The 26,487-nt window shown below is 37.3% G+C and overlaps 1 protein-coding gene across 1 annotated transcript in view; it reads right to left on the bottom strand.

Moving 5' to 3' along the window:
- Positions 1–1,797: 1,797 nt before the first annotated feature.
- Positions 1,798–26,487, bottom strand: part of antxr2a (ANTXR cell adhesion molecule 2a) — a 79,335-nt gene continuing 54,645 nt past the window's right edge. Inside the window, exon 17 of the mRNA XM_058069994.2 lies at positions 1,798–3,252. Coding sequence (XP_057925977.2) covers positions 3,214–3,252 — 39 coding nt within the window. The 3' untranslated portion in view covers positions 1,798–3,213. The remainder of the gene's footprint in view (positions 3,253–26,487) is intronic.

Raw genomic sequence — 26,487 nt, 5'->3', positions numbered from 1 at the left:
AAATATGTGAAACGCTTTTTTTAAACGACAAAAAAGAAAGGTGAAATAAAATAAAAAATATGATAGATAAAAAAATTATTTACAAAAAAAATACATAATTTCTTGAAGTATGTTGAGGTAGTGTTGCGAGTTACAATGTTGCCAAAGTAATGTACTGTACATTAAATAAATATGTGAAACAAAAAATGTGAAACGCTTTTTTTAAATGACAAAAAAGAAAAGTGAAATAAAATAAAAAAATATGATAAAAAAATAAATAAAAAAAATAATAAATACATAATTTATTGAAGTATGTTGAGGTAGTGATGCGAGTTACAATGTACAATGTACATTAGGAAAAATATGTGAAATGCTTTTTTTTTAACTACAAAAAAGAAAAGTGAAATAAAATAAAAATATGATAAATAAAAAAAATACATAATTTATTGAATTATGTCGAGGTAGTGACGCAATTTCCAATGTAGTAATATGAAAATACAGAAAAATATGCGAAACGTTTTTGTAAACGACAAAAAAGAAAAGTGAAATAAAATGAAAATATGATAAATAAAAAAAAAATACATAATTTATTGAATTATGTTGAGGTAGTAATCGCGTGATTTACAATGTAGTAATATAAAAATATAGAAAAATATGTGGAATGCTTTTTTTAAACGACAAAAAAGAAAAGTGAAATAAAATAAAAAATATGAAAAATAAAAAATAATAACAAATACATAATTTATTGAATTATGTTGAGGTAGTGATGCGATTTACAATGTAGTAAAATAAAAATATAGAAAAATATGTGAAATGCTTTTTTTTAACTACAAAAAAGAAAAGTGAAATAAAATAAAAATATGATAAATAAAAAAAAATACATAATTTATTGAATTATGTTGAGGTAGTAATCGCGTGATTTACAATGTAGTAATATAGAAAAATATGCGAAACGTTTTTTTTTAAACGACAAAAAAGAAAAGTGAAAAAATAAAAAAATATTATAAATAAAAAAATTATAAAAAAAATGAAAATATTTAATAAACCTTTTTGATAAATATCATTATCAGGATAAACATCATGTGTGTGTAGTTTTTTTTTAATATTTTATAATTTTTTTAACATATAAAGCACTTTGTGCGACATTTCTTGTCTGAAAAGTGCTCTACAAATAAAGTTTGATTGAATTCGATATCAAACGTATCCATGTTGGTATTTGCGTATGAATGTAAATATCCATACTTCATCATCCATCCGCACATTACGAGTACTATTGTACGTGTACTATTTTTTTTTTATTTATAGTATAGGATATACTATTAAAAAAAAAAAAAAAAAACTTAAAAACTTTATTGCTATAACATCGTTAATGGGAGTATTTTGGTGTTCTTTATGTGTCATCTTTGGTTTGTTTAGCACAGGAAAACACACAAACACACACACACACACAGCATGCAAATATGGAGAAAGCAGAAGGTGCACGAGTGCATATTTTTTTACTAAACACAAGACCTCATTTTTGGGGCGATGAAGACCTCGGAGGGATGGTGTGTGTGTGTGTGTGTGTGTGTGTGTGTGTGTGTTTGTCACGCCTCCGGTGACTTCACAGGGGGAGAAGTTGCCCACTGTCCAAACACACACACACACACACACACACACACACATGTAGTGCGAGTGTATAATGGCGGTCCCTGTCGGCCCGTATAAATCTATACGGGCCCAATTAAAGATCCCCTTTAGCGTGTTCACCAGTACCAGCACACGCGTGTTGGCGCGGACAAAACACACACCAGACACACACATGTTTTTTTTTATACAGTCTGTATTGAGTGTAAAAACACAATAATATAAAAATAGGAAGGTTTTCGCCGCGTTAAAAAAAGATGCACGTGAAGTCGGTGATGTTTTTTTTTTAAACACGCTAATCGGGAAATACTTTTTTGTACGTGTTGAGGCGAAGACGCAAAAAACGTAAAAAAAAAAAAAAAAAAATTCTTTGTTGTCGGGGACGTGGCGCTCGCGCAGGGCAAGGTGGAGGCGGGGTCTTTTGTGAGGCGGGAACAAAGGAATAATAATTAGCCGGGGCGTTCCCCTGGGACGGTTGAAAGTTGACGTTGCTTGGACTTATTTTTAGTGTCATGTGATAAGCTTCCCCGCGTGCGCGCAGACGCGCCACTGACCCCGCCACTGGTCATTGTCCATACCGCTTCCCGTCAAAGGCGCCGCGCTTTGTCAGGTTTCCACTCCAATCTCCACTCGCCATCTCAAGTCCCGAATCCGAAGTGACTGGATCATTCGAGCCTTTTTCTTCATGCCCACGCCCCCCCTGTTCTGCGTCGGCCCCCCCCGCTCGATATATAGAAATAGGCTGCTTTTTTGAAGGGCGGGGCAGGGGCGGGGGCGGCCCGGGCCGAGCCAGGCGGGGACCTCATTTTCTGGGAATGAACAATACTTATCCGTTCGTCGCATCCGTTGCTTTGGGTTTGCGTTCCGGACGTCCGGGGACCCGGTGTCCTCTTTTCCCGATGTCCAAAAAAGGACAAAAAGGGGCGTGTCTTCACAGGCGGCTGCTCGCTGTTGCTTTTAATTATTTTAATTAAAATATAATCGTGTTGCGTCGGCGCCGTCCGGAGCGTCCAGGCGTCCACCCGAGTCCAAAGTCCCGTTTCATGCCTTGCCGAGCGCACAGCAGACTGTGGGAAAACGCCAAACGCCGTGTCAAGGTCTGCGAGGCATCAATCCCTCAAAACGCCAACCGGGCCCCCGCTTGACCCGCGGTGGAATAACGCTCTATTAATTTCCTGATGACGGGAAGGTGTCCCGGGAAGGGCAAAGTCTACAACCGGCCACAACCTTGGGGCGTCCTGTCCGCGGCCCGTCATGCGTGTGCACTCCTCAGTGAGCACATGAACACATCGGGACGTCAAAAAAAGGGCGGCCGCCGGGCATCCGAGTTCATCGGCGCCGCTCACTGACGAGACGTCGCCGACGGGTGAACCCGCTTGGACTCCGGTGGGGTCCGCCCCGCCGGGGCTCTTCTGACAAACGCCACCCTTTTTGCCTCCCTTTGTCAATATGGTCGGAATATGCGATGCGTTCAGGGTCGGCGTGTTTTTCCGGATAAAAATGAAAGCAAGGAAGTAGAAATAACTTAGTGAGGAAGCGGAGCGCAAGTAGGAAAGTGTGAAATTGAGCACATGGCGATGGCGGCGTCCTCGGCGTCATCGTCTTCTTTTAGCGACGTTGCACGCGGTTGAAATTGACACAGCGTCCCTGAAAGCAACACAGAGCAAAAATAATCATTTTAGTATAATATGTGCAAAATACTACATGTTCAAATATTATTGTATGAATTATACTCAATTAGGATTGGAATATATTAGAAATAATACATTAAATTAATAAAAATAATCCCAATAATAAATAATGAATTTAAATAAAGAAATGTTAGCATTAATTATACATATTAAATATTATAATCTATAAACACTATAAATATTAAAGCAGCAATTTGGTCCATTTCACATCATGAAATAAATAATAATACATAAAGATAATGACAAAAAAACAAAATAAATTCACATCATACATACATATTGATATATATGTATATATATATATATTAATATAAATATTGAAAGCAGAATCTTGTTGGTTTTTGAATATTTTTTAAAATAATCAAATAAATAATAATTTAAAAAATAGAAACGTACTCATAATATATATAATAATTCTACATATTTAACACAACACTCTAAATATCAACATAAAAATAGACTATAGATATTAATATTACATATATAAAAATATATATAATAAATCAAATCAAAAAAATAATCATTTTAAAAATAGATGACACATACTCATAATATATAATAATTGTACATATTTACACAGCACTCTAAATATCAACATAAAAATAAACTATAAATATTAATATTACACATATAAAAATATATAATAAATAAAATATATAAATAAATAATTTAAAAAATAGATGACACATACTCATATTATATATATAATAATTCTACATATTTAACACAGCACTCTAAATATCAAATTAAAAATAGATAATAGATATTAATATTACATATATAAAATATATAATAAATAAAATATATAAATAAATAAATAAATAAACAAATACAAATTGGAAGGAAAATAGAACAGGAATGAGAAAATAATAACCATAAACGTCAACACTAGCTACATGCTAACCGGTTTGAAAGAAATGACATAAAATGTATTTAAGCTGGAAATAAACAATCTGCATCTTAGGTACGTGGTGTGCGTGTGCACATGTGTGTGCGTGTGCACGTGTGTGTGTGTGTGAGAGCGCGCCTCAGAGCAGCAGCCGCTCGCTAACAGTTGGCCGGCCGACACCAAGAGGGAGCTCTCACACAGCGAATACGCCGACGGTCTGCTAGCTTGCGCGCACACACACACACACACACACATATACTCACACACACACACATACACACACACACACATACACACACACACATACACACACACACGCTTCATGTAAAGCCGTGACAGAGAAGCCACTTTGTAGTGTTTGGTTAGCATCGAATGATAGACGCCTCATGGCCTTGGCGGAGGGCGTGCTCGCCACGGAGTGACTTCCTGTTTGCTGCTTAGTTAGCAGGAAAAAACACTTAGCCCATTCAACTGCTAAGAAAAGTCGTTAACAGGTTTTCTATGTCTTATTTTCTCTTATTATGTCAACTATATTGGGTAATAGGAGTATAAATGTGACTATAGGGGTGCTACTTCTTGTCTAGGGGACTCTAATAATGTTAAAAAATGTATTTAAAAGTTTGTAAACAGGCTTTCTATGTGTTTTTTTTTCCTTTTTATGTCAACTATATTGGGTAATAGGAATGCAAAGTTGACTATAGGGGTGCTACTTATTGTGTAGAGGGCTCTAACAATGTTAAAAATCATATTTAGAAGGTCAGAAACAGATTTTTCCATGTCTTATTTTTTGTTATTAGATCCACTATATTGGGTAATAGGAGTGCAAATGTGACTATAGGGGTGCTACGTCTTTTGTAGGGGACTCTAATAATGTTAAAATTGTATATAAAAGGTTGTAAACAGGCTTTCTGTGTCTTATTTTTTTTCGTTATGTCAACTATATTGGGTAATAGGAGTGTAAATGTGACTATAGGGGTGCTACTTCTTTTCTAGGGGACTCTAATAATGTTAAAATCATATTTAGAAGGTCAGAAACAGATTTTCTATGTCTTATTTTTTCTTATTATGTCTACTATATTGGGTAATAGGAATGCAAAGGTGACTATAGGGGTGCTACCTATTGTCTAGGGGACTCTAATAATGTTAAAAAACATATGTAAAAGGTCGTAAACAGGCTTTCTATGTCTTATTTTTTCTCATTATGTCAACTCTATTGGGTAATAGGACTGCAAAGTTGACTATAGGGGTGCTACTTATTGTGTAGAGGGCTCTAACAATGTTAAAAATCATATTTAGAAGGTCAAAAACAGATTTGTCTATGTCTTATTTTTTTCTCATTATGTCAACTGTATTGTGTAATACGAGCGCAAACGTGACTATAGGGGTGCTACTTCTTGTCTAGAGGACTCTAATAATGTTAAAAATCATATTTAAAATGTCGCAAACAGGCTTTCCATGTCTTATTTTTTCTCATTATGTCTACAGTATTGGGTAGTAGGAGTGCAAAGGTGACTATAGGGGTGCTACATATTGTGTAGAGGGCTCTAACAATGTTAAAAATCACACAGAATGTTGTGTTGTGTACCTTTATCTACTGGCTACTGTACCTTCATAGGCAAGTTTCAGGGAAATATCAGTTCCCAACTAAAAAATAGGAGAAAACCAGAGACGCTTTTGTGACAGCTCATCTACCAACTCTACCAACACATGAAAACAACGTATTCTCGAATGTAACACCATTAGTCAGTCGGAATTAAACACGCTACACTCCTCCACGCTCTCACACTTCCTCCTTCCTGTCATGTGACTACCATCCACAATATTTATTGCAAATGTTGATGCTAAGTGGAAGGTTAGCAGGTTTTGGAGTCGTGTTTTAAAGATATCCTGATCACATATCCGGACTCCAGACTGGCCGGGGTCGGCGGAATCTTCCGAGGCTCACTATTTGGCAAGTGCCGTGAGGGGCGGGGCTGCGCATGCCGGCGCCGTAAGCCCCTCCGACGCCGACCCTCTGCAGCTAATCTCTCCGTCAAACAAATAAGGCGCATCAGATGCTGTTTTGGACAAAGCCGTCACTGCGGCGGATTTGGGTGGCTTTTACTGTTGGACCGATGGGGGACCACGGGGACCACGGGGACCAGGAGGACACGTGGACTTTGGGACTGACGTCGGTATATGACGAGAGCGCAGAGACGCCAACTGATGAGTCAGGAAGATGTACAGCGGCGGCGACACAAGGGCGACAGCAGGACGGTCCCCACGAGGGCGACAGCAGGACGGTCCCCACGAGGGCGTAATTAGCCATCACAACAGTAAGCTAGCTGTGGAGGCCATCCTGAAGATGACCAGTAGGACTTTCCGAGTACAAAAAGTACAAAGTGAAAGGGCCCAAAACTCCGAGCGACCAAGTCCCCCCCGTCCCACCCAAATATTTATTTGGGTCACCAGAACAGGGGTCCATCTGGACGGGCGGCGCGCTAACTCTAGCGAGCGTCAGACTTGTAATTGAGTAGCAAGATGCTTATTCTGCAGCGATAAGCTGGCGGCTTAGCAAGACTCGGCTAGCACTTTTGACAAAGAATCTTTGCTAATCCGCCTCTTTACTTCCTCCAAGTGCGACACGTCTTAACGCCGCCCTCTTCGCAAACAGCGCACCGCGCCTCTCCGTGCCGCCCACGGATCTTTAGGATCCACGCTTGAAGCCGTCCTTAGCTAGCTTTACCACGTACGCCCAGACCTCATTCATACCTTCTCCCAGAACACAGACACACTCCTCTGATGGAGGCTATAGGAGTGCAAAGGTGACTATAGGGGTGCTACTTTTCCTATAGAGGACTCTAATAATGTTAAAAAACGTATTTAAAAGGTCATAAACAGGCTTTCTGTGTCTTATTTTTTCTTATGTCTACTATATTGGGTAGTAGGAGTGCAAATGTGACTATAGGGGTGCTACGTATTGAATAGAGGGCTCTAATAGTGTAAAAAATCATATTTAGAAGATCAGAAACAGGCTTTCTATGTGTTATTTTTTCTTATTATGTGTACTCTATTGGGTAATAGGAGTGCAAAGGTGACTATAGGGGTGCTACTTATTGTATAGAGGACTCTAATAATGTTAAAATTCGTATTTAAAAGGTCGTAAACAAGTTTTCTATTTGTTATTTTCTCCTATTATGTCAACTATATTGGGTAATAGGAGTACAAATGTGACTATAGGGGTGCTACGTATTGAATAGAGGACTCTAATAATGTAAAATATCATATTTAGAAGATCAGAAACAGGCTTTCTGTGTCTTATTTTTTCTTATTATGTCTACTATATTGGGTAATAGGAGTGCAAAGGTGACTATAGGGGTGCTACTTATTGTATAGGGGGCTCTAACAATGTAAAAAAACAGGCTTTCTGTGTCTTATTTTTTCTTATTATGTCTACTATATTGGCTAATGGGAGTGCAAAGGTGACTATAGGGGTGCTACTTGTTGTATAGACGACTCTAATGTTAAAAATCGTATTTAAAGGGTTCTAAACAGGCTTTCTATTTGTTATTTTCTCCTATTATGTCTATTATATTGGGTAATAGGAGTGCAAATGTGACTATAGGGGTGCTACGTATTGAATAGAGGGCTCTAACAATGTAAAAAATCATATTTAGACGGTCGTAAACAGGCTTTCTATTAGTTATTTGCTCCTATTAGATCTACTATATTGGGTAATAGGAGTGCAAATGTGACTATAGGGGTGCTACTTCTTGTTTCAGGGACTCTAATAATGTTAAAAATCATATTTAAAAGATCAGAAACAGGCTTTCTGTGTCTTATTTTTTCTTATTATGTCAACTATATTGTGTAATGGGAATGCAAAGGTGACTATAGGGGTGCTACTTATTGTGTCAGGGACTCTAATAATGTTAAAAATCATATTTAAAAGGTCAGAAACGGGCTTTCTGTGTCTTATTTTTTCTTATTATGTCAACTATATTGGGTAATTGGAGTGCAAACGTGACTATAGGGGTGCTACTTATTGTATACAGGACTCTAATAATGTTAAAATCATATTTATAAGGTCGTAAACAGATTTTTCTATGTCTTATTATTTGTTATTAGATCAACTATTTTGGGTAATAGGAGTGCAAAGGTGACTATAGGGGTGCTACTTCTTGTTTCAGGGACTCTAATAATGTTAAAAATCATATTTAAAAGGTCATAAACAGGCTTTCTGTGTCTTATTTTTTCTTATTATGTCAACTATATTGGGTAATAGGAGTGCAAAGTTGATTATAGGGGTGCTACTTATTGTGTAGAGGTCTCTAACAATGTTAAAAATCATATTTAGAAGGTCAGAAACAGATTTTTCTATGTCTTATTTTTTGTTAGTAGGTCTACTATATATATATAATAGGAGTGCAAAGGTGACTATAGGGGTGCTACTTCTTGTTTCAGGGACTCTAATAATGTTAAAAATCATATTTAAAAGGTCAGAAACAGGCTTTCTTATTATGTCAACTATATTGGCTAATAGGAGTGCAAAGGTGACTATAGGGGTGCTACTTATTGTTGATTGACGAGCTAAAGGATCACAAAGATTCCGATAAAATTGCCAAAAACAGCACAACCAACCAAAGCAGGATCGTCATCTCCAAGTAATGAAGCGCTCAAAAGGACGTACGTCAGCGGTAGAATGTGGAGGTAGAAGCACAGCTGCACGGCCACGAGGAGGAGTGTGTGTGTGTGTGTGTGTGTGTGTGTGTGTGAGCAATTCTCTGTACAAGACTGTTGGCCATCTTGACGCCAGCTAGCCCCAGCTAACACACACACACACACACACACACACACACACTACCCACACAGTGCTGCCATCTGGCCTGCTGGGAAATCACAGCCACCTGAGACTCGGCCAAAGGCGTTGATGAACACCGACGACTCGGACATTTCTCAGATTGTGGCAGCGCATGAACCACGGGCGTACAATATCTCCATCTTCTGATTATACACGAGAGCAGTCAGTGTACAGCTGGCGTTGCCGCAAAGTGAGCGTTGATGGGGGGGGGAATGGGGGTAGAGGGGCGGGTGGCTCTGAAGGCCGACCCGGGACCCGGGACCCGGGACCCAGCTTGTGCGAAAAAGTTCGGCGAACGTGCGGCAACATATGGAGCGCAGGCTGTCGGCGCGTCGGCACGGATTTAACGAACTGATTTGCGGAGCCGACACCCACTGGCGGGACCATGGGGACCTTTATGTCGCAACACTAATTATATTGACGTTTATAACCCGCAAGGTATGCTGGGTAACTCCCCTGCATGCCTTGCGGGTGTCTTGCCGTCACAGGCCCCGGCAGATGTTTCCCGCTGGGCTCTCAATTTCTCCCCGCCCAAGCCTCTGCGCGGTTTTCGAGGCGGGACCGAGCGCGCATCCTTGGCATGCGGAAAAAGCTGTGGGCGCCGCCGTCCCTCCGCCTGTTCCAGGGAAATGCCAATCGTTTTGGCGGGGACGGGGGCCCTCGCAGACGGCGCAGGGAGGCACAGATGGCACTAATGGACGAGCACCATCCAACCGAGGGACCCGGACGGAGTCGCCGCCGCCGCCACCGCCGCCGCCATCACCGCCGCCGCGCCGTCCAAATAGCTGTAGTGTGAACGTTCTGCTCTCCTAGCGGGGGCCCCGTGCCACGCCGATGAAGATGATGAAATAATCATCAGCGGCGTGGAGCCACGCCAGCGCCGTCGGACAGAGGAGGGATTGTTCAGGAGCTTTGTCGCTAACGGACTGTCCGTCAAAGATATGATGGAACACAGGAAGTGTTAGCCCGCTCCTCGAAAGCCGAAGACACGGTGTACTTCCTGCGTAGTACGCCTTTCAATGGGCTTTTTCTTTGGCTTTTTCACACACGGCAACACCCTTCTTCCTATGACCTTCACCTTGCTAGGAAGCACAAGCGCGCCTCCGTTAGCGCCGCCACGATCTGTTCATTATCGATACGCAACACACTTCCTGTTCAGTGCAAAGTAGGCTTCACAATAAAGGATGGCAGTTTTCATTTAGAGGTTTTTTTTTTTTTTTTTTTTTTTTAGATGTTTCACCCGAAGAAACGCGGTCGTTTTAGTCGAGACTCAGCTATATTTGTTGGAAATAAAAACATGACTGGATCATAACATTTTAAATAAAATTGAAAAAAATGACAGATACAAAATTAAAAATTAAAGATGGAGAAAAAGTTTAAAATAAAAAGAGAAATTTCAATGGAACTAGTTTCAAATTAAATAATTGAATTAAATTATTATTATTTAAAATAAAATAATGAAATAAATGTAAAATCTTGTTAATATTATATTATAAAATATTTTTATATTTATATTTATAACATATAAAATATATTATATAATACAAAAATACTGGAATACATTATTATGATTATTTTTATTATTATAATGATTTTTAAGTACATGAAAAATGTGTTATGTATTTTTAAATATTATTAAATATTAAAATATGAAAGAATTTAAATATATGATATTAAAAATATCTGAATATCTTTTTAAATGCAATACTAGAGCGTTTAATGCCACAAAAAGCTAAGATGTAAATGTGATCATAATAGTGTGTGTGTACGAATATAATAATAAAATATTATTAATATTATATTATAAAATATTTTTATTTTTATATTTATAAAATATAAAATATATAATATAAAAAATACTGGAATACATTATTATTTTTTTTATTATGATGATGATTTTTAATTATATGGAAAATATGTTATGTTTTTTAAAATATTGTTAAAATATTATTAAATATTAAAATATGAAATAATTAAAATTTATAAGATATTAAAAATATCTGAATATCTTTTTGAATGCAGTACTGGAGTGTTTAATGCCACAAAAAGCTAAGATGTAAATGTCATCATAATAGTGTGTGTGTACGAATATAATAATAAAATATTATTAATATTATATTATAAAATATTTTTATTTTTATATTTATAAAATATATAATATAAAAATACTGGAATACATTTTTTTATTATGATGATGATTTTTTATTATATGGAAAATGTGTTATGTATTTTTAAATATTGTTAAAATATTATTAAATATTAAAATATGAAATAATTAAAATTTATAAGATATTAAAAATATCTGAATATCTTTTTGAATGCTATACCACAAAAAGCTAAGATGTAAATATGATAATAATAGTGTGTGTACAGTCAATGGCCTAACCCCCCCCCCAACCCCCCCACCAGCGGCATGCAACACAAGGTCACATGTGATCCCCGTGCAGAAGAAAGGCAGGCCATGCGACAAGAGAGGCTGACGTCATCGGAGAATGGAATCGGACTGAATATTGGGCTTGTTGTTGGGAAAGCGTTTGGCTTCAATCAGCGCCTCCTAAGACGTGCGGCTAACGAGGCTCGCCTGCCGTCGGCGTGATTAAGCCCGATTGCGAACAAAAGCATTAATAGCTAATTCTCTCATCACAGCCACAAAGAGCATGATTAGTGTGTGTGTGTGCGTGTGTGTGTGTGTGTGTGTGTGTAATTTGCTGCTCACTGATTCAACTTGTAATTGTGATGAAATAATAAACATTAACTAATATTTAACTCAATAATTTGCAAAACAAAAGTAAAAGTGGAAAAAAGCAGGAATGTGGTGGCAATTTGTATTAAAAAATTTAATTTATATAACTAAATAGAAAATAATTAAATTAATAAAAGCATATTAATGAATAATAATTTAGTGGACTGTGGCATTAAAAAAAATACAAATTAAAAGTGAAAAAAGCAGGAATGTGGTGACAATTTTTATTTAAAAATTGGCCAAAAAACACAAATAAATTTATATGAATAAATAGAAAATATTAAAATTACTACAAGTATTTTTAATGAATAATAATTTGGTGAAAAAAGCAGGAATGTGGTGACAATTTTTATTTAAAAATTGGCCAAAAAACACAAATAAATTTATATAAATAAATAGAAAATATTAAAATTACTAAAAGTATTTTTAATGAATAATAATTTGGTGGACTGTGACATTAAAAAAATACAAATGAAAGTGAAAAAAAGCAGGTGGCAATTTTAAAAAAAATGTAAAAATTTTTTTTTTAATAATTAATAAATAAATGCAAAAATGGGGAAAAGAGCAGTAATTTGACGGGTTGTGGCATTTAAAAAAATGGCCCTCAGCACATTCTAAAAAAAAATACATAAATAAATTCAAAGTCCAATAAAAACATCAGTAATTTTACATGCATGAAAATTTTATTTATTTATTATTTGTTATTTTGTTTGTCATATTTTTTCTGTAATATTTCAACTTTATGCTAGTAAAATGACATTAGCTTTCCTCATAATATTAAGACTTTTTGTAAGATTGCAATTTGCAACAACGTGAGAATATGTTGTTTTTTTTCTCTTCATATTTGGACTTTATTGTCTTTTCAACTGTTATTGAATAAATGTTCTTAAAATTTGATGCCCATAACATTCGAATTTTAATGTCATCATTAAATTTATATAAATAAATAGAAAATATTAAAATTAATAAAAACATTTTTTAATGAATAGTAATTTGGTGGACTGTGGCATTAAAAAAAATACAAATGAAAAGTGAAAAAAGCAGGAATGTGGTGGCATTTTTTTATTTAAAAATTGGCCAAAAACTGTGGCATTAATTTTTTTTTATTAATAAATAAATAATAAATAAATAAAATAATAAATATGTCTTTTTTTTCTGTAATATTTCAACTTTACGCTCATAAAATTTAGCATTTGATGCCCATAATATTTGGACTTTAATGTCATCACATTTGAACTTTTTCTGCAATCAAATTTTCCATAAATGACCACTATTTGATTTATTTTTCATAATATTTCTACATTCTTATGAAGTAGTCTACCATGTGGTCGGGTATCAACCGTCGTCCCTCAAAATCAGCCGGCGTCCAAACTTCAAAGTGATGTTAGCGTCAGCTTTAAATCTGTGAGCGAGGAGCAAATAAAGTTGTTATTTACGAGGCAGTAAAGTACGGCGAGGTCGTCCGTGCTGATGAAGCGTCTCGTTAGCTGAGGCCGAATATGAGAATATGCTTATCGAGCCGCATGCTGATCATCCACGCCGGCGAGGATGTGATGCTGGTCGTGAAACAGCAACACCCCGCCCCAAGATGGCCACTCACACACTGACTGTGTCTGTCCATCAGCATGAAATACGGATTTTACCGCTGGGAACCAAAGTGTACACAAAGTACACAATGTACCCCTATAGTCACATTTATACTCCTACTACACAAAATAGGACACATAACATACAGAAAGCCTGGTTATGACTTCACAAATATGGGTTTCAACATTATTAGAGCCCTCTACACATGAAATAGCACCCCTATAGTCACCGTTACATTCCTATTACCCAATATAGTCGAAACAATAAGAGAAAATATGACATATGAAACCTCTTTACTACCTTTTACATGCATTTTTAACATCATTAGAGCCCTCTCGACATGAAATAACACCCCTATAGTCACCATTGCACTCCTATTACCCAATATAGTAGACAAAATAAGGCATATAAAACCTCTTTACGGCCTCTTAAGATGCATTTTTAAAATTATTAGAGCCCTCTCAACATGAAATAACACCCCTATAGTCACCTTTACACTCCTATTACCCAATATAGTCGATATAATTGGAGAGAATAAGACCTTTTAAATGTTATATTAACATTTTTAGAGCCCTCTAGACATAAAATAACACCCCTACAGTCACCATTACACTCCAATTAACCAATATAGTCGACAAAAACAAGAGAAAATATGACATATGAAACCTCTTTACAGTGTTTTTAACATTATTAGAGCCCTCTAGACATGAAATAACACCCCTATAGTCACCTTTACACTCCTATTACCCAATATAGTAGACATAATAAGAGAAAATATGACATATGAAACCTCTTTACGACATTTCAAAATGCATTTTCAACATTATTAGAGCCCTCTGGACATGAAATAACACCCCTATAGTCACCTTTACACTCCTATTACCCAATATAGTAGACAAAATAAAAGAAAATATGACATATGAAACCTGTTTACGACATTTTAAATTCATTTTCAACATTATTAGAGCCCTCTAGACAGGAAATAACACCCCTATAGTCACCTCAACACTCCTATTACCCAATATAGTAGACATAATAAGAGAAAATATGACATAGAAAACCTGCTTGGCCCCATTGGCCCCATGTGACCCCCCCAATGGCGGCTTCATTAGCGGCGGTTTGCATCATCCCCCGGTGGAAACGTCACATGTCATCAGCGCCTCCATTCTTTATCACTTCCTGCCGCACCGACAGCGTAACCTTCACAAACCTGCTGCCCGCACGTTTACGTCCTAATTAGACGCACTGTCACCGGCTAGCACGGCTGCCACCGACACCGGAAACCCCGCCCCCCCATCCCCACCCCCGTTGGTCCGACGCGAGAGACAGCGGCCACGTCAAAGACGGCAAGGAAGACAAAGATGGACACCAAGATGGACATTTTTAAATCACAACTTCATTCATTTTAGCATTAAAGCAGGGGCGTCCAATGTGTGGCTCGGGGGCCCTTTTTTACAAGCCTGTGGCACATTCAAAAAATATACCTTCAAAAGAAAACTACCAGAAAAGAATCATATTTTGTTGCATAATGTTAAAATATCAAAGAAAAAATAGCCCTTTTTTAAATAAATAAATTTGTAATTTAGGGAAAATTAGGTCGGGGGAAATATTTCAACTAGCTATTGTGCTAAAGTGACGTTATCTTTCCTCGTAATATTTTGTTATTCTCGTAATATTACGACTTGACTACGACTTTTTGTCAACTTTTATTTCTTATAAAATCTCATAAAAATCTCATAAAAATCTCATAAAAATCTCAAAAATCTCATGTATTCTCGTAATGTTACGACTTGACTTTTTGTCATGAACTTATATTTCTTATAAAAGCTCAATACCTCATAAAAAATCTCATAAAATCTCATAAAAATCTCATAAAAATCTCATAAAAATCTCATGTATTCTTGTAATATTACGACTTGACTTTTTGTCATGAACTTTTATTTCTTATAAAAGCCCATAAAATCTCATAAAAATCTCATAAAAATCTCATAAAAATCTCATGTATTCTCGTAATATTACGACTTGACTTTTTGTCATGAACTTATATTTCTTATAAAAGCTCAATACCTCATAAAAAATCTCATATAAATCTCATAAAAATCTCATAAAAATCTCATGTATTCTTGTAATATTATGACTTGACTTTTTGTCATGAACTTTTATTTCTTATAAAAGCCCATAAAATCTCATAAAAATCTCATAAAAATCTCATAAAAATCTCATGTATTCTCGTAATATTACGACTTGACTTTTTGTCATGAACTTATATTTCTTATAAAAGCTCAATACCTCATAAAAAATCTCATATAAATCTCATAAAAATCTCATAAAAATCTCATGTATTCTTGTAATATTATGACTTGACTTTTTGTCATGAACTTTTATTTCTTATAAAAGCCCATAAAATCTCATAAAAATCTCATAAAAATCTCATAAAAATCTCATTAAAATCTCATAAAAATCTCATAAAAATCTCATGTATTCTCGTAATATTACAACTTGACTTTTTGTCATGAACTTATATTTCTTATAAAAGCTCAATACCTCATAAAAAATCTCATAAAATCTCATATAAATCTCATAAAAATCTCAAAAATCTCATGTATTCTTGTAATATTACGACTTGACTGTTTGTCATGAACTTTTATTTCTTATAAAAGCCCATAAAATCTCATAAAAATCTCATAAAAATCTCATTAAAATCTCATAAAAATCTCATGTATTCTCGTAATATTACGACTTGACTTTTTGTCATGAACTTATATTTCTTATAAAAGCTCATAATACCTCATAAAAAATCTCATAAAATCTCATAGAAATCTCATAAAAATCTCATGTATTCTTGTAATATTACGACTTGACTTTTTGTCATGAACTTTTATTTCTTATAAAAGCTCATAAAATCTCATTAAAATCTCATAGAAATCTCATAAAAATCTCATAGAAATCTCATAAAATCACTACCGTTTTTTCCATTTTGTTCTTGTGCTGTTGGCTTTTTTATTTTAGATTTAAACTTTAATTTTTTTAAATTTTTAATTAATTAAAGGTATAATTAAAATTAATTAAGGTATACAAATATATCAAGTAAAAAATAAAGTACTAAATAGTACATATGTAATATATTTATTAGGGCTGTCAAACGATTACAAATTTTAATCAGATCAATCGAATCGCAGCTCTTGAACTAATTAATCCTGATTAATGATTAATTATTGTTATTATGAACAATGAGGGTTGTGTTCACAGACATCGCGTCATTTTAGCTGAAGGTCATTTGTTCAGTGTCATTTCCGTCTTACTTAACTTAAACGAATCGCCGGGTTTCCTACTCCAGAGGAAGCGGCGGCGTTGTCGCCACGACGACAGCCATCAGCGCACTTGGGCATTAATTAAAAGTGTATCATGGTTCCTCTTTAATTAGGGGCGAGACAAGCTATCAACTGTAAAAGATCACATTGTCATTAAGGTTAATAAGCCGCTTCATTACGCGGGGCAAAGCGTGTTAACCGTGTTGCATTGATTTGAACATTGTTAGAGACCTCTAGACATGAAATAACACCCCTACAGTCACCTTTACACTACTATCACCTAATATAGTCGACAAAATAGGAGAAAATATGACATAGAAAACCTGCTAACAACCTTGTAAATGTTATATCAACATTATTAGAGCCCTCTAGACATGAAATAGCACCCCTATATTCATCTTTACCCTCCTATTACCCAATATAGTAGACATAATAAGAGAAAATATAACAAAGAAAACCTGCTTACGGCCTTATAAATGATATTATTAAAACTATTAGAGCCCTCTAGGCGTTAAATAACATCCCTATATTTATCTTTACACTCCCAATACCCAATATAGTCGACAAAATAGGAGAAAAATTTAAGTTTATTCTCACAAAAGTGATTTTTTTCCTTGTTAGAATGCAACTTTCTTCTGTTATTGTTTGGACTTTATTATTTTTATTACTATTTATTATTATTGCTATTTATGACTAAATGCAAAAATTGAAAAATATTTTTAAATATTTTTACATTTAAAAATAATAAAGTCTAAATATTAAGAGAAAAAAAGTAGCAATCTAATTTTTAAAAAATCATATTTTTAGTTGAAATATTTAAATAAAAAAATGTTTTAATGTGGTAATATTTTGAAAAGCAAACAACACAATAAAGAAAGTCCAAAAACAAGGTCAAAATATCGGACAAAAGTCATAATTACCAGAATACAATTTACAATAAGAATGTTAAAGACGGTCAAAAAATTGCAATAAACTTAAATATGAAATATTAAAGAAAAAGGATGATGTTATTTTTTAGACTGCTAAAATTAGGAGAAACAATAAAACTGCAAAAAAATTGAAAAAAGTTGAAATTTAACGACAAAAAGACAAAATAAAACGAAAAAATATTTTACTAATATTAAAAATATTAAAAATATTAATTTAAAAATATTAAAAATATATTAAAAATATTAGTAAAATATTTTAAAAGTATCAATTTTCCAAGAGTAAAGTCATAATATTAGAAGTAAAAATAACTCAATTTTTTTATCCTAAAAAATGTAACGTTTCAAGCCAGCCCTGAACGCGGCGCGGCCACAAAGCAGCAAGACGACACGCACATCTGGCAACACTCCAAGGGATGTTTTCAATTAGCGGCTGCAGCGTTTTGCCAACTATTGTCACATCTGCAACTCTTTTACTCCATCAATTATGAAAGGCGCTGATTTATTCATACGCCCGTAAGAGGAGAAGCGTCCTTAAAGACGACATCTGCTGCACTCGCAAGTCACGGATGAGGACGCTTGCTGGAAATAAGGCGACCAACCAGGCGGGGCGTTGAATGCGGGGCGGTGCTGGAGTTCCCCGGACACGGAGAGACCGCGACTCTCCGACATGGGGTCTTCCCTGAGTCCTACTACCGGGCAGATCCCAACCACGTCATGGAGGAAACTCATCTTGGTTGTTTGTACCCACGTGTTTACATCGCAATACTTTGTTGCATGATACTGTATACTGTATTTCCTTGTAATATTATATTATTCTCGTAATATTACAACTTAAAATCTCATAAAAATCTCATAAAAATCTCATAAAAATCTCATAAAAATCTCGTAAAAATCTCGTAAAAATCTCGTAAAAATCTCATGAAAATCTCATGAAAATCGCATAAAATCTCGTAAAAATCTCATACAAATCTCATAAAAATCTCATCTCACAAAAAACTCATCTCATAAAAAACTCATAAAAATTTCATACAAATCTCTTACAAATGTCGTACAAATCTCATACAAATCCCATACAAAGCTCATAAAAATCCCATACAAATCTCATAAAAATCTCATCTCATAAAAAATCTCACAAAAAACTCATCTCATAAAAATCTCATGAAAATCTCATAAAAATCTCATAAAAATCTCGTAAAAATCTCATAAAAATCTCATAAAAATCTCATGAAAATCTCATGAAAATCGCATAAAATCTCGTAAAAATCTCATAAAAATCTCATCTCATAAAAATCTCATCTCATAAAAATCTCATCTCACAAAAAACTCATCATAAAAATCTCATTAAAATTTCATACAAATCTCTTACAAATGTCATACAAATCTCATACAAATCCTATACAAAGCTCATAAAAATCCCATACAAAGCTCATAAAAATCCCATACAAATCTCATAAAAATCTCATCTCACAAAAAACTCATCTCATAAAAATCTCATAAAAATTTCATACAAATCTCTTACAAATGTCGTACAAATCTCATACAAATCCCATACAAAGCTCATAAAAATCCCATACAAATCTCATAAAAATCTCATCTCACAAAAAACTCATCTCATAAAAATCTCATAAAAATTTCATACAAATCTCTTACAAATGTCGTACAAATCTCATACAAATCCCATACAAATCTCATAAAAATCTCATCTCACAAAAAACTCATCTCATAAAAATCCCATACAAATCTCATACAAATCTCATAAAAATCTCATAAAAATCTCATAAAATCACTACCGGTTTTTCCAGAAGCAAAGCTTATTAAATCCTACCCCTCCATCTGGTAATTTTACAATCAGTAACTGTTACATTTGTTCACTTCCTGCTTTTCATAATACAGTTTAAGTTTTTTGTTTGTTTTTTTTGTGATATATCGTAATGGGGAGTTAAAGTATAAAGCCGGGGAGGACCACATAAGCTGCAAAAACCAAGACCCGATCCTGCAGCCACCAAACCAGAACCCCACAACGCCATGGCTGCCGGTCCATAAAGTCCTAGCGGTGTCCATCCATCATAGGAAGGGAGTCCAACTTTAGGTGGTCCGATAACCGATACTCCCGGAGTACTCCTGAAGGAACCTTCTCCGAGTCCACAAACCGCATGCGGACTTATTGGGCAAAGTCCCCTGCACCCTTAAGAACCTTGCTGGGAGTGTTACCCGGGTACTAGACTAAGAGTCAGTTTCAGTACAGAACTTCCTGTGGGGCGTTCCAAAGTCATACCAGGGTTCCATTTGGAGACCCATGAGGAATGACTGCGGGGGGGTCCACAAGTCATGTGACAACAGGAAATGTGTGTAGAAAAGGAAACTGCAGGACTAGAACCAGGACCCCAGAGTCGCCTGAATCGGGGTATTAGTTCACTTCAGCGATCTTTTCAAAATAAAGCGACTCGTAAACGTAAACGTTCCAACATGTGGACTCGACGTATGCACGTGTACGCAATGGCGCACGGCCCGCCATCAAACGACGCTTCCCCGGCGCACACCAGGGCCCTTCAGTCCATATTAGGCGCCGGCGCCACCTTGTTACATTCATGTATACAAAATAAGAGCGCGCTGATTGAATATTCACTGTGAACATATTCCATGCATAACATGGCTCCCCGCTTCCATCCTTTTAAAAATTCAAATCAGCGCAGGGTGAGCAGGGGAGCATTAGAATACATTACCGCATGTATGCCCCCCCCCTCTCTATATGTCTGTCAGGGGGCCGAGCGCACGCGACAGACCCCGGCCCCCTTGCGACGCTGACGTTAACAATAATGTCATTTAATTAAAGCCAAGATCCTTTGATTTTAATACGCCGTGAAGAAAAGGAGCCGCACCGAGGACCGAGGTCTGAGGGGTTCCGGGGAAAGCCAGGCGATGGCGGAACATCAGGTCAGATCGGATCAGGCCGGGGGGCGCCAAACTATACCCCCCCCCTCCCAACCCCACCTCTCCACACGCACTGCCCACCATCCTTTGTCCGAGTGCAGGTACCAGCCCAGGCCACCCAGATACAACAAGAACCATCAGCTAATGGAGAGGAAACACGAGATCTCACCGGCTGAGGAGGGGGTCGAGTCTAGTCTAGTCTGGTCTGGTCTGGGTCTGGACCCAAAAACAACAACAACATGAGCCAAGAATCCCAAAACATATTTTGATGTGTTCCTAAATGAAAACAAGGAAGTAATCCTAAACGGAATGAGATGGGATCAGGAGCTTTGCTAATAAATGACATTAAATCTGATAGCATGTTAACTTTTGTTTACGCTAGCAACCTATGCTAGCAACCTATGCTAGCAGCCTGGAAAACAATACTGGTGGACATTCTTAGGAATTTACCTTATTTATTATTTCTATAATGCTAATGGGGAAAAAAACACAGACAGCAAAGCCCTTAAGAATCAGATTGTAACTAAAAATAACTAAAAATAATAAAATAACTAAATAATAATAAATAATAATAAAATAATTACATAATAAAATAACTAAATAATAATAAAATAATAGTAAATAACAAAATATAATAAATAATAGAAAAAGTAAATAAAAATAAAATAACATAATAAAATAACTAAATAAAAATAACTAAAAATAACTAAAAATAACTAAAAATAACTAAAAACAACTAAAAATAACTAAAAACAATTAAAAATAATAAAATAACTAAATAATAATAAAATAACTAAATAATAATAAAATAATAGTAAATAACAAAATATAATAAATAATAGAAAAGTAAATGAAAATAAAATAACAAATAATAATAAAATAACTAAATAAAAATAAAATAACAATAAAATAACTAAATAATAAAATAACTAAATAATAAAATAACTAAATAATAAATAATAATAAATAATAATAAATAATAAAATGTAAATGCTATTTAAATGCTATCTTTGAGCGTGCTAACCTTTGAAAATAGCAAAAATCCAATATGCTAATTTTAGCATGCCAACACTTAGCATGATAAGGCTTTGGGTTTGTGTAGATTTATACCTAAGAAAATTATTTAAATGCTATCTTTGAGCATGCTAAGTGTCAGCTAAGTGTCTATGTAAGTTTAGAACACTTCGAAAATTGCAAAAATCTAATATGCTAATTTTAGCATGCCAACACTTAGCATGATAAGGCTTTGGGTTTGTGTGAGTTTATACCTAAGAAAATTATTTCAATGTTATCTTTGAGCGTGCTAAGTGTCAGCTAAGTGTCTATGTAAGTTTATAACCTTTGAAAATACGAAAATCCAATATGCTAATTTTAGCATGCCAACACTTAGCATGATAAGGCTTTGGGTTTGTGTAAGTGTATACCTAAGAAAATTATTTCAATGCTGTCTTTGAGCGTGCTAACCTTTGAAAATAGCAAAAATCCAATATGCTAATTTCAGCATGCCAACACTTAGCATGATAACGCTTTGGGTTTGTGTAAGTTTATACCTAAGAAAATTATTTAAATGCTATCTTTGAGCGTGCTAAGTGTCTATGTAAGTTTATAACCTTTGAAAATAGCAAAAATCCAATATGCTAATTTTAGCATGCCAACACTTAGCATGGTAACGCTTTGGGTTTGTGTAAGTTTATACCCAAGAAAATTATTTAAATGCTATCTTTGAGCGTGCTAACCTTTGAAAATAGCAAAAATCCAATATGCTAATTTTAGCATGCCAACACTTAGCATGGTAACGCTTTGGGTTTGTGTAAGTTTATACTCAAGAAAATTATTTAAATGCTATCTTTGAGCGTGCTAGGTGTCTATGTAAGTTTATAAGCTTTGAAAACAGCAAAAATCCAATATGCTAATTTTAGCATGCCAACATTTAGCATGATGTAGCATGTAACCGTCAATATAGTGATATATTTAGCATGATATCATGACTGGTTCAAGACTCTTCATCCTTGTATTTAGCAAACAAGCTAAGCTACATTCCGTAAAAACAACAAGGTCCCCGCTTGAAGAAAGACCCTCCCCGTGGTTAATCCTGTTACCAGCCAGGTCCGGGGCGGGGGAGGAAGCGGGGGTGGCGGGGGATTAACATGGCGGTCATTATCAAATTTACAACCAGTCATACAGACATCTGCCCTACTTTTCCCGGGTTCACGTAAAAAGAACTAATCTGGTTAAGAGAGCGCCGCTCGTAAATGGCCCGTGCTCGCCGTCCGCCATCGTTAAAGCTGTCACTTCTCCCGTGTGTGTGGGCGGCGTGGGTGGGATGGTGGGTGGGGGGCGGCGGGTCGCTGAATGGAGCTGTCAGCTGGCTACTTGTTAGGGCTAACAAGGCCGTCCGCTGATAGAACTAATGAGGCCCACGGCTCGCCGCTACGCCGTCCGTCCACGCTAGCCGGCGCCGCTGGTGCTTGTCGCTCCGCCCCCTTTGGGTCAACGTGGATTATTTGGTGGCAACGAGAGGAGGAAGTGAAGGCACGGGGAAAAGGTGCGGAAGAATTATGGGATTACACGGCTCACACGTTGGCTTTGTTTTGACAAATAAAGTTGATTTGAATTAGGGACGCTTCAAAGCATGACTGCTAAAAAACAACAAAAACTAGCAGGGTTTCGATGCCTTGCTTAAGGGGTCCTGTCGCCCCACCGGGGCACTAGAGCACTTTTCTTCTTGGGAAGACCCGGTTCTTCCTCCTACCGGTCCAGGAGGAACCCTGACCAGATACCTGAACCACCTCATCTGGTTCCTCTCATTGCAGAGGAGCAGTGGTTCTACTCCAAGGTTCTTTGGTCTTTCCCGGCCTACTACCGGACGGGACCTGCCCTGAACACCTCCTCAGGGTGGTGCCACCTCATCTGCATCCTTTAAGGGTCCAGGAGATATCCTGACCAGATGCCCGAAGCACCTCATCTGGTTCCTCTCACTGAAGAGGAGCAGTGGTTCTACTCCAAGGTTCTTTGGTCTTTCCCGGCCTACTACCGGACGGACGTGCCCTGAACACCTCCTCATGGAGGTGCCACCTCATCTGCATCCTCTAAGGGTCCAGGAGATATCCTGACCAGATACCCGAACCACCTCATCTGGTTCCTCTCACTGCAGAGGAGCAGTGGTTCTACTCCAAGGTTCTTTGGTCTTTCCCGGCCTACTACCGGACGGGACCTGAACACCTCCTCAGGGTGGTGCCACCTCATCTGCATCCTTTAAGGGTCCTGGAGATATCCTGACCAGATACCCGAACCACCTCATCTGGTTCCTCTCACTGAAGAGGAGCAGTGGTTCTACTCCAAGGTTCTTTGGTCTTTCCCGGCCTACTACCGGACGGACATGCCCTGAACACCTCCCCATGGAGGTGCCACCTCATCTGCATCCTCTAAACGTGGAAGAGCAGTTTCGCCTGATCTCTAAGGGTCCAGGAGATACCCCGAAGCACCTAATCTGGCTCCTGGTACTACTCCAAGGTTCTCAGTGTCACCTCATCTGCATCCTCTAAGGGTCCAGGAGATACCCTGACCAACCTCGTCTACTCCGTGGTTCTAAGTGTCCTAGGTCTTCCCCGGCCTACTACCGGACAGACAGGCCCTGAACACCTCCTCAGCACAGAGGAGCAGTGGTTCTCGTCTGAGGTTCTTAGGTCTTCCCCGGCCTACTACCAGTCGGAGGTATCCTGAACACCTCCCCATGGAAGTGCCACCTCATCTGCATCCTCTAAACGTGGAAGAGCAGTTTCACCTGATCTCTAAGGGTCCAGGAGGCACCCTGACCAGATGCCCGTTGGGTTCTGGGTTCTACTCCGAGGTTCTCAGTGTCCTAGGTCTTCCCAGGCCTACTATCGGTCGGACATGCCCTGAACACCTCCTCAGCACGGAGGAGCAGTGGTTCTAGTCTGAGGTTCTCAGTGTTGTAGGTCTTCCCCCGGCCTACTACTGGTCGGACGTGTCCTGAACACCTCCTCAGCACAGAGGAGCAGTGGTACTAGTCCAAGGTTCTTAGGTCTTCCCCGGCCTACGACCGATCAGTTTCACTTGATCTCTAAGGGTCCAGGAGGCACCCTGACCAGATGCCCGCACCACTTCATCCGGCTCCTCTCACTGCAGAGGAGCAGTTATTTGGTCTTTCCCGGCCTACTACCAATCGGACGTGTCCTGAACACCTCCTCAAGGAGATGCCACCTCATTTGCATCCAGGAGGAACCCTGACCAGATACCCGAACCACCTCATCTGGTTCCTCTCACTCCAGTGGAGCAGCGGTTCTACTTTCTACTTCCAAAGTGGCGTTCCACTCCAGCGTCCCCCCCCCCCCCTCCGATCGGAACCCGGCCTCTTCTCCCAACGCTTCATTAGCTGTGACGGCGCGGTTAAGTTCCAATTAGCCGTGTTAATTAGCCGATCTCATGCTCTCTGATCTGGAGGCTCGTTTCATCGTAATGTCATTTGCCAGGTTGTTTACTTTCCATTAAAGGCTCTTATTGTGAAATCAGCGTCGGCGTGGGGGGCCGCCGACGTGGGGGCCGCCGACGTGGGGCCCGGCCTCGTCCCGGCGTCGCTTTAAACCCTCGTGTTTATTCTGCATTAGCGCATACATTAGCGCTGCATTAGCATATTGTCTCATCGGACGCGTAGCTCGCTAGCTGGAGGACGTGGGCCGACGGCGAAGAATCAAAAACACGCAAGGACGCGTCGCCGTTTCGGGAACAAAGGAGTACGACGCGGCGCAGGGAAGACGCGAGGCGTGAAAGGATGAGTACGCGTGCATCTGTTAGCGCGCCTTCTTGCTAACAATAACAAATGTTTGCTTTTGTTGTACGAGGAGGGAGAAGGTGCAAAACATTTGCATAAAAGGTGCTGATGTGCACTATTATTAGCACCATTGTTCTACAGCCGCTAGAGCCGCTAGAGCCGCTAGAGCCGCGTCCTGTCAAGCTGCGACTGGGAAACATACTCTCCTCCTGGAATCGAACCCCGACCTGTGCGGCATTTGTGTGCCGTTTGCTTTTTCTTTGGCTTTGATGCAAAAGCTTTCTTCGGTTAGCTAAATCTGCCATGATGTTAGTGAGGAGTTCAATGACCTCTACATGGGAGAGACCAAGCTACTCTGACGGGGGGGGGGACCCAAAAAAATGCAACATAAAAACAGCAAAAATTTGACCAAAATAAAGTCAAAATATTAAGAGAAAAAAGTTTTTTAAAATGTATTTTAAAAATTTTTAGAAAAACAAAACAAGCAAATTGAGTTGTAATTTTGTGGGGGAGGGGGGGGGGCAAATTCTAAAGGTAGAATTTAACAAGAACACCGCAGCAAAAATGCAACACAAAAACAGCAAGAATTTTACCAAAATAAAGTCAAAATATTAAGAGAAAAAACGTTTTTTTAAATGTATTTTTAAAAAATTTAGAAAAACAAAACAAGCAAATTGAGTTGTAATTTTGTGTGGGGGGGGGGATTCTAAAGGTAGAATTTAACAAGAACACCACAGCAAAAATGCAACACAAAAACAGCAAGAAATTTACCAAAATAAAGTCAAAATATTAAGAGAAAAAAAGGTGAGAAAAAAAATAAAATATTAAAGAAAAAATACATTAAAATAAAAAAAAACGAAACAAGCAAATTGAGTTGTAATTTTGTGGGGGGGGGGCAAATTCTAAAGGTAGAATTTAACAAGAACACCGCAGCAAAAATGCAACACAAAAACAGCAAGAATTTTTACCAAAATAAAGTCAAAATATTAAGAGAAAAAAGTTGGGAAAAAAATTAACATATTAAAGAAAAAATACATTAAAAAAAATTTTAAAAACAAAACAAGCAAATTGAGTTGTAATTTTGTGTGTGTGGGGGGGGAATTCTAAAGATAGAATTTAATAAGAACACCACAGCAAAAATGCAACACAAAAAACAGCAAGAATTTTAC

Source organism: Doryrhamphus excisus, linkage group LG3, assembly GCF_037039965.1.
Source record: "Doryrhamphus excisus strain RoL-2023G ecotype Guam linkage group LG3, RoL_Dexc_Guam_v1.1, whole genome shotgun sequence".
In the NCBI taxonomy this organism is placed as follows: domain Eukaryota; kingdom Metazoa; phylum Chordata; class Actinopteri; order Syngnathiformes; family Syngnathidae; genus Doryrhamphus; species Doryrhamphus excisus.
Note: the sequence above shows the minus strand (reverse complement) of the source record. Positions and strands in the feature narration are given on the sequence as shown.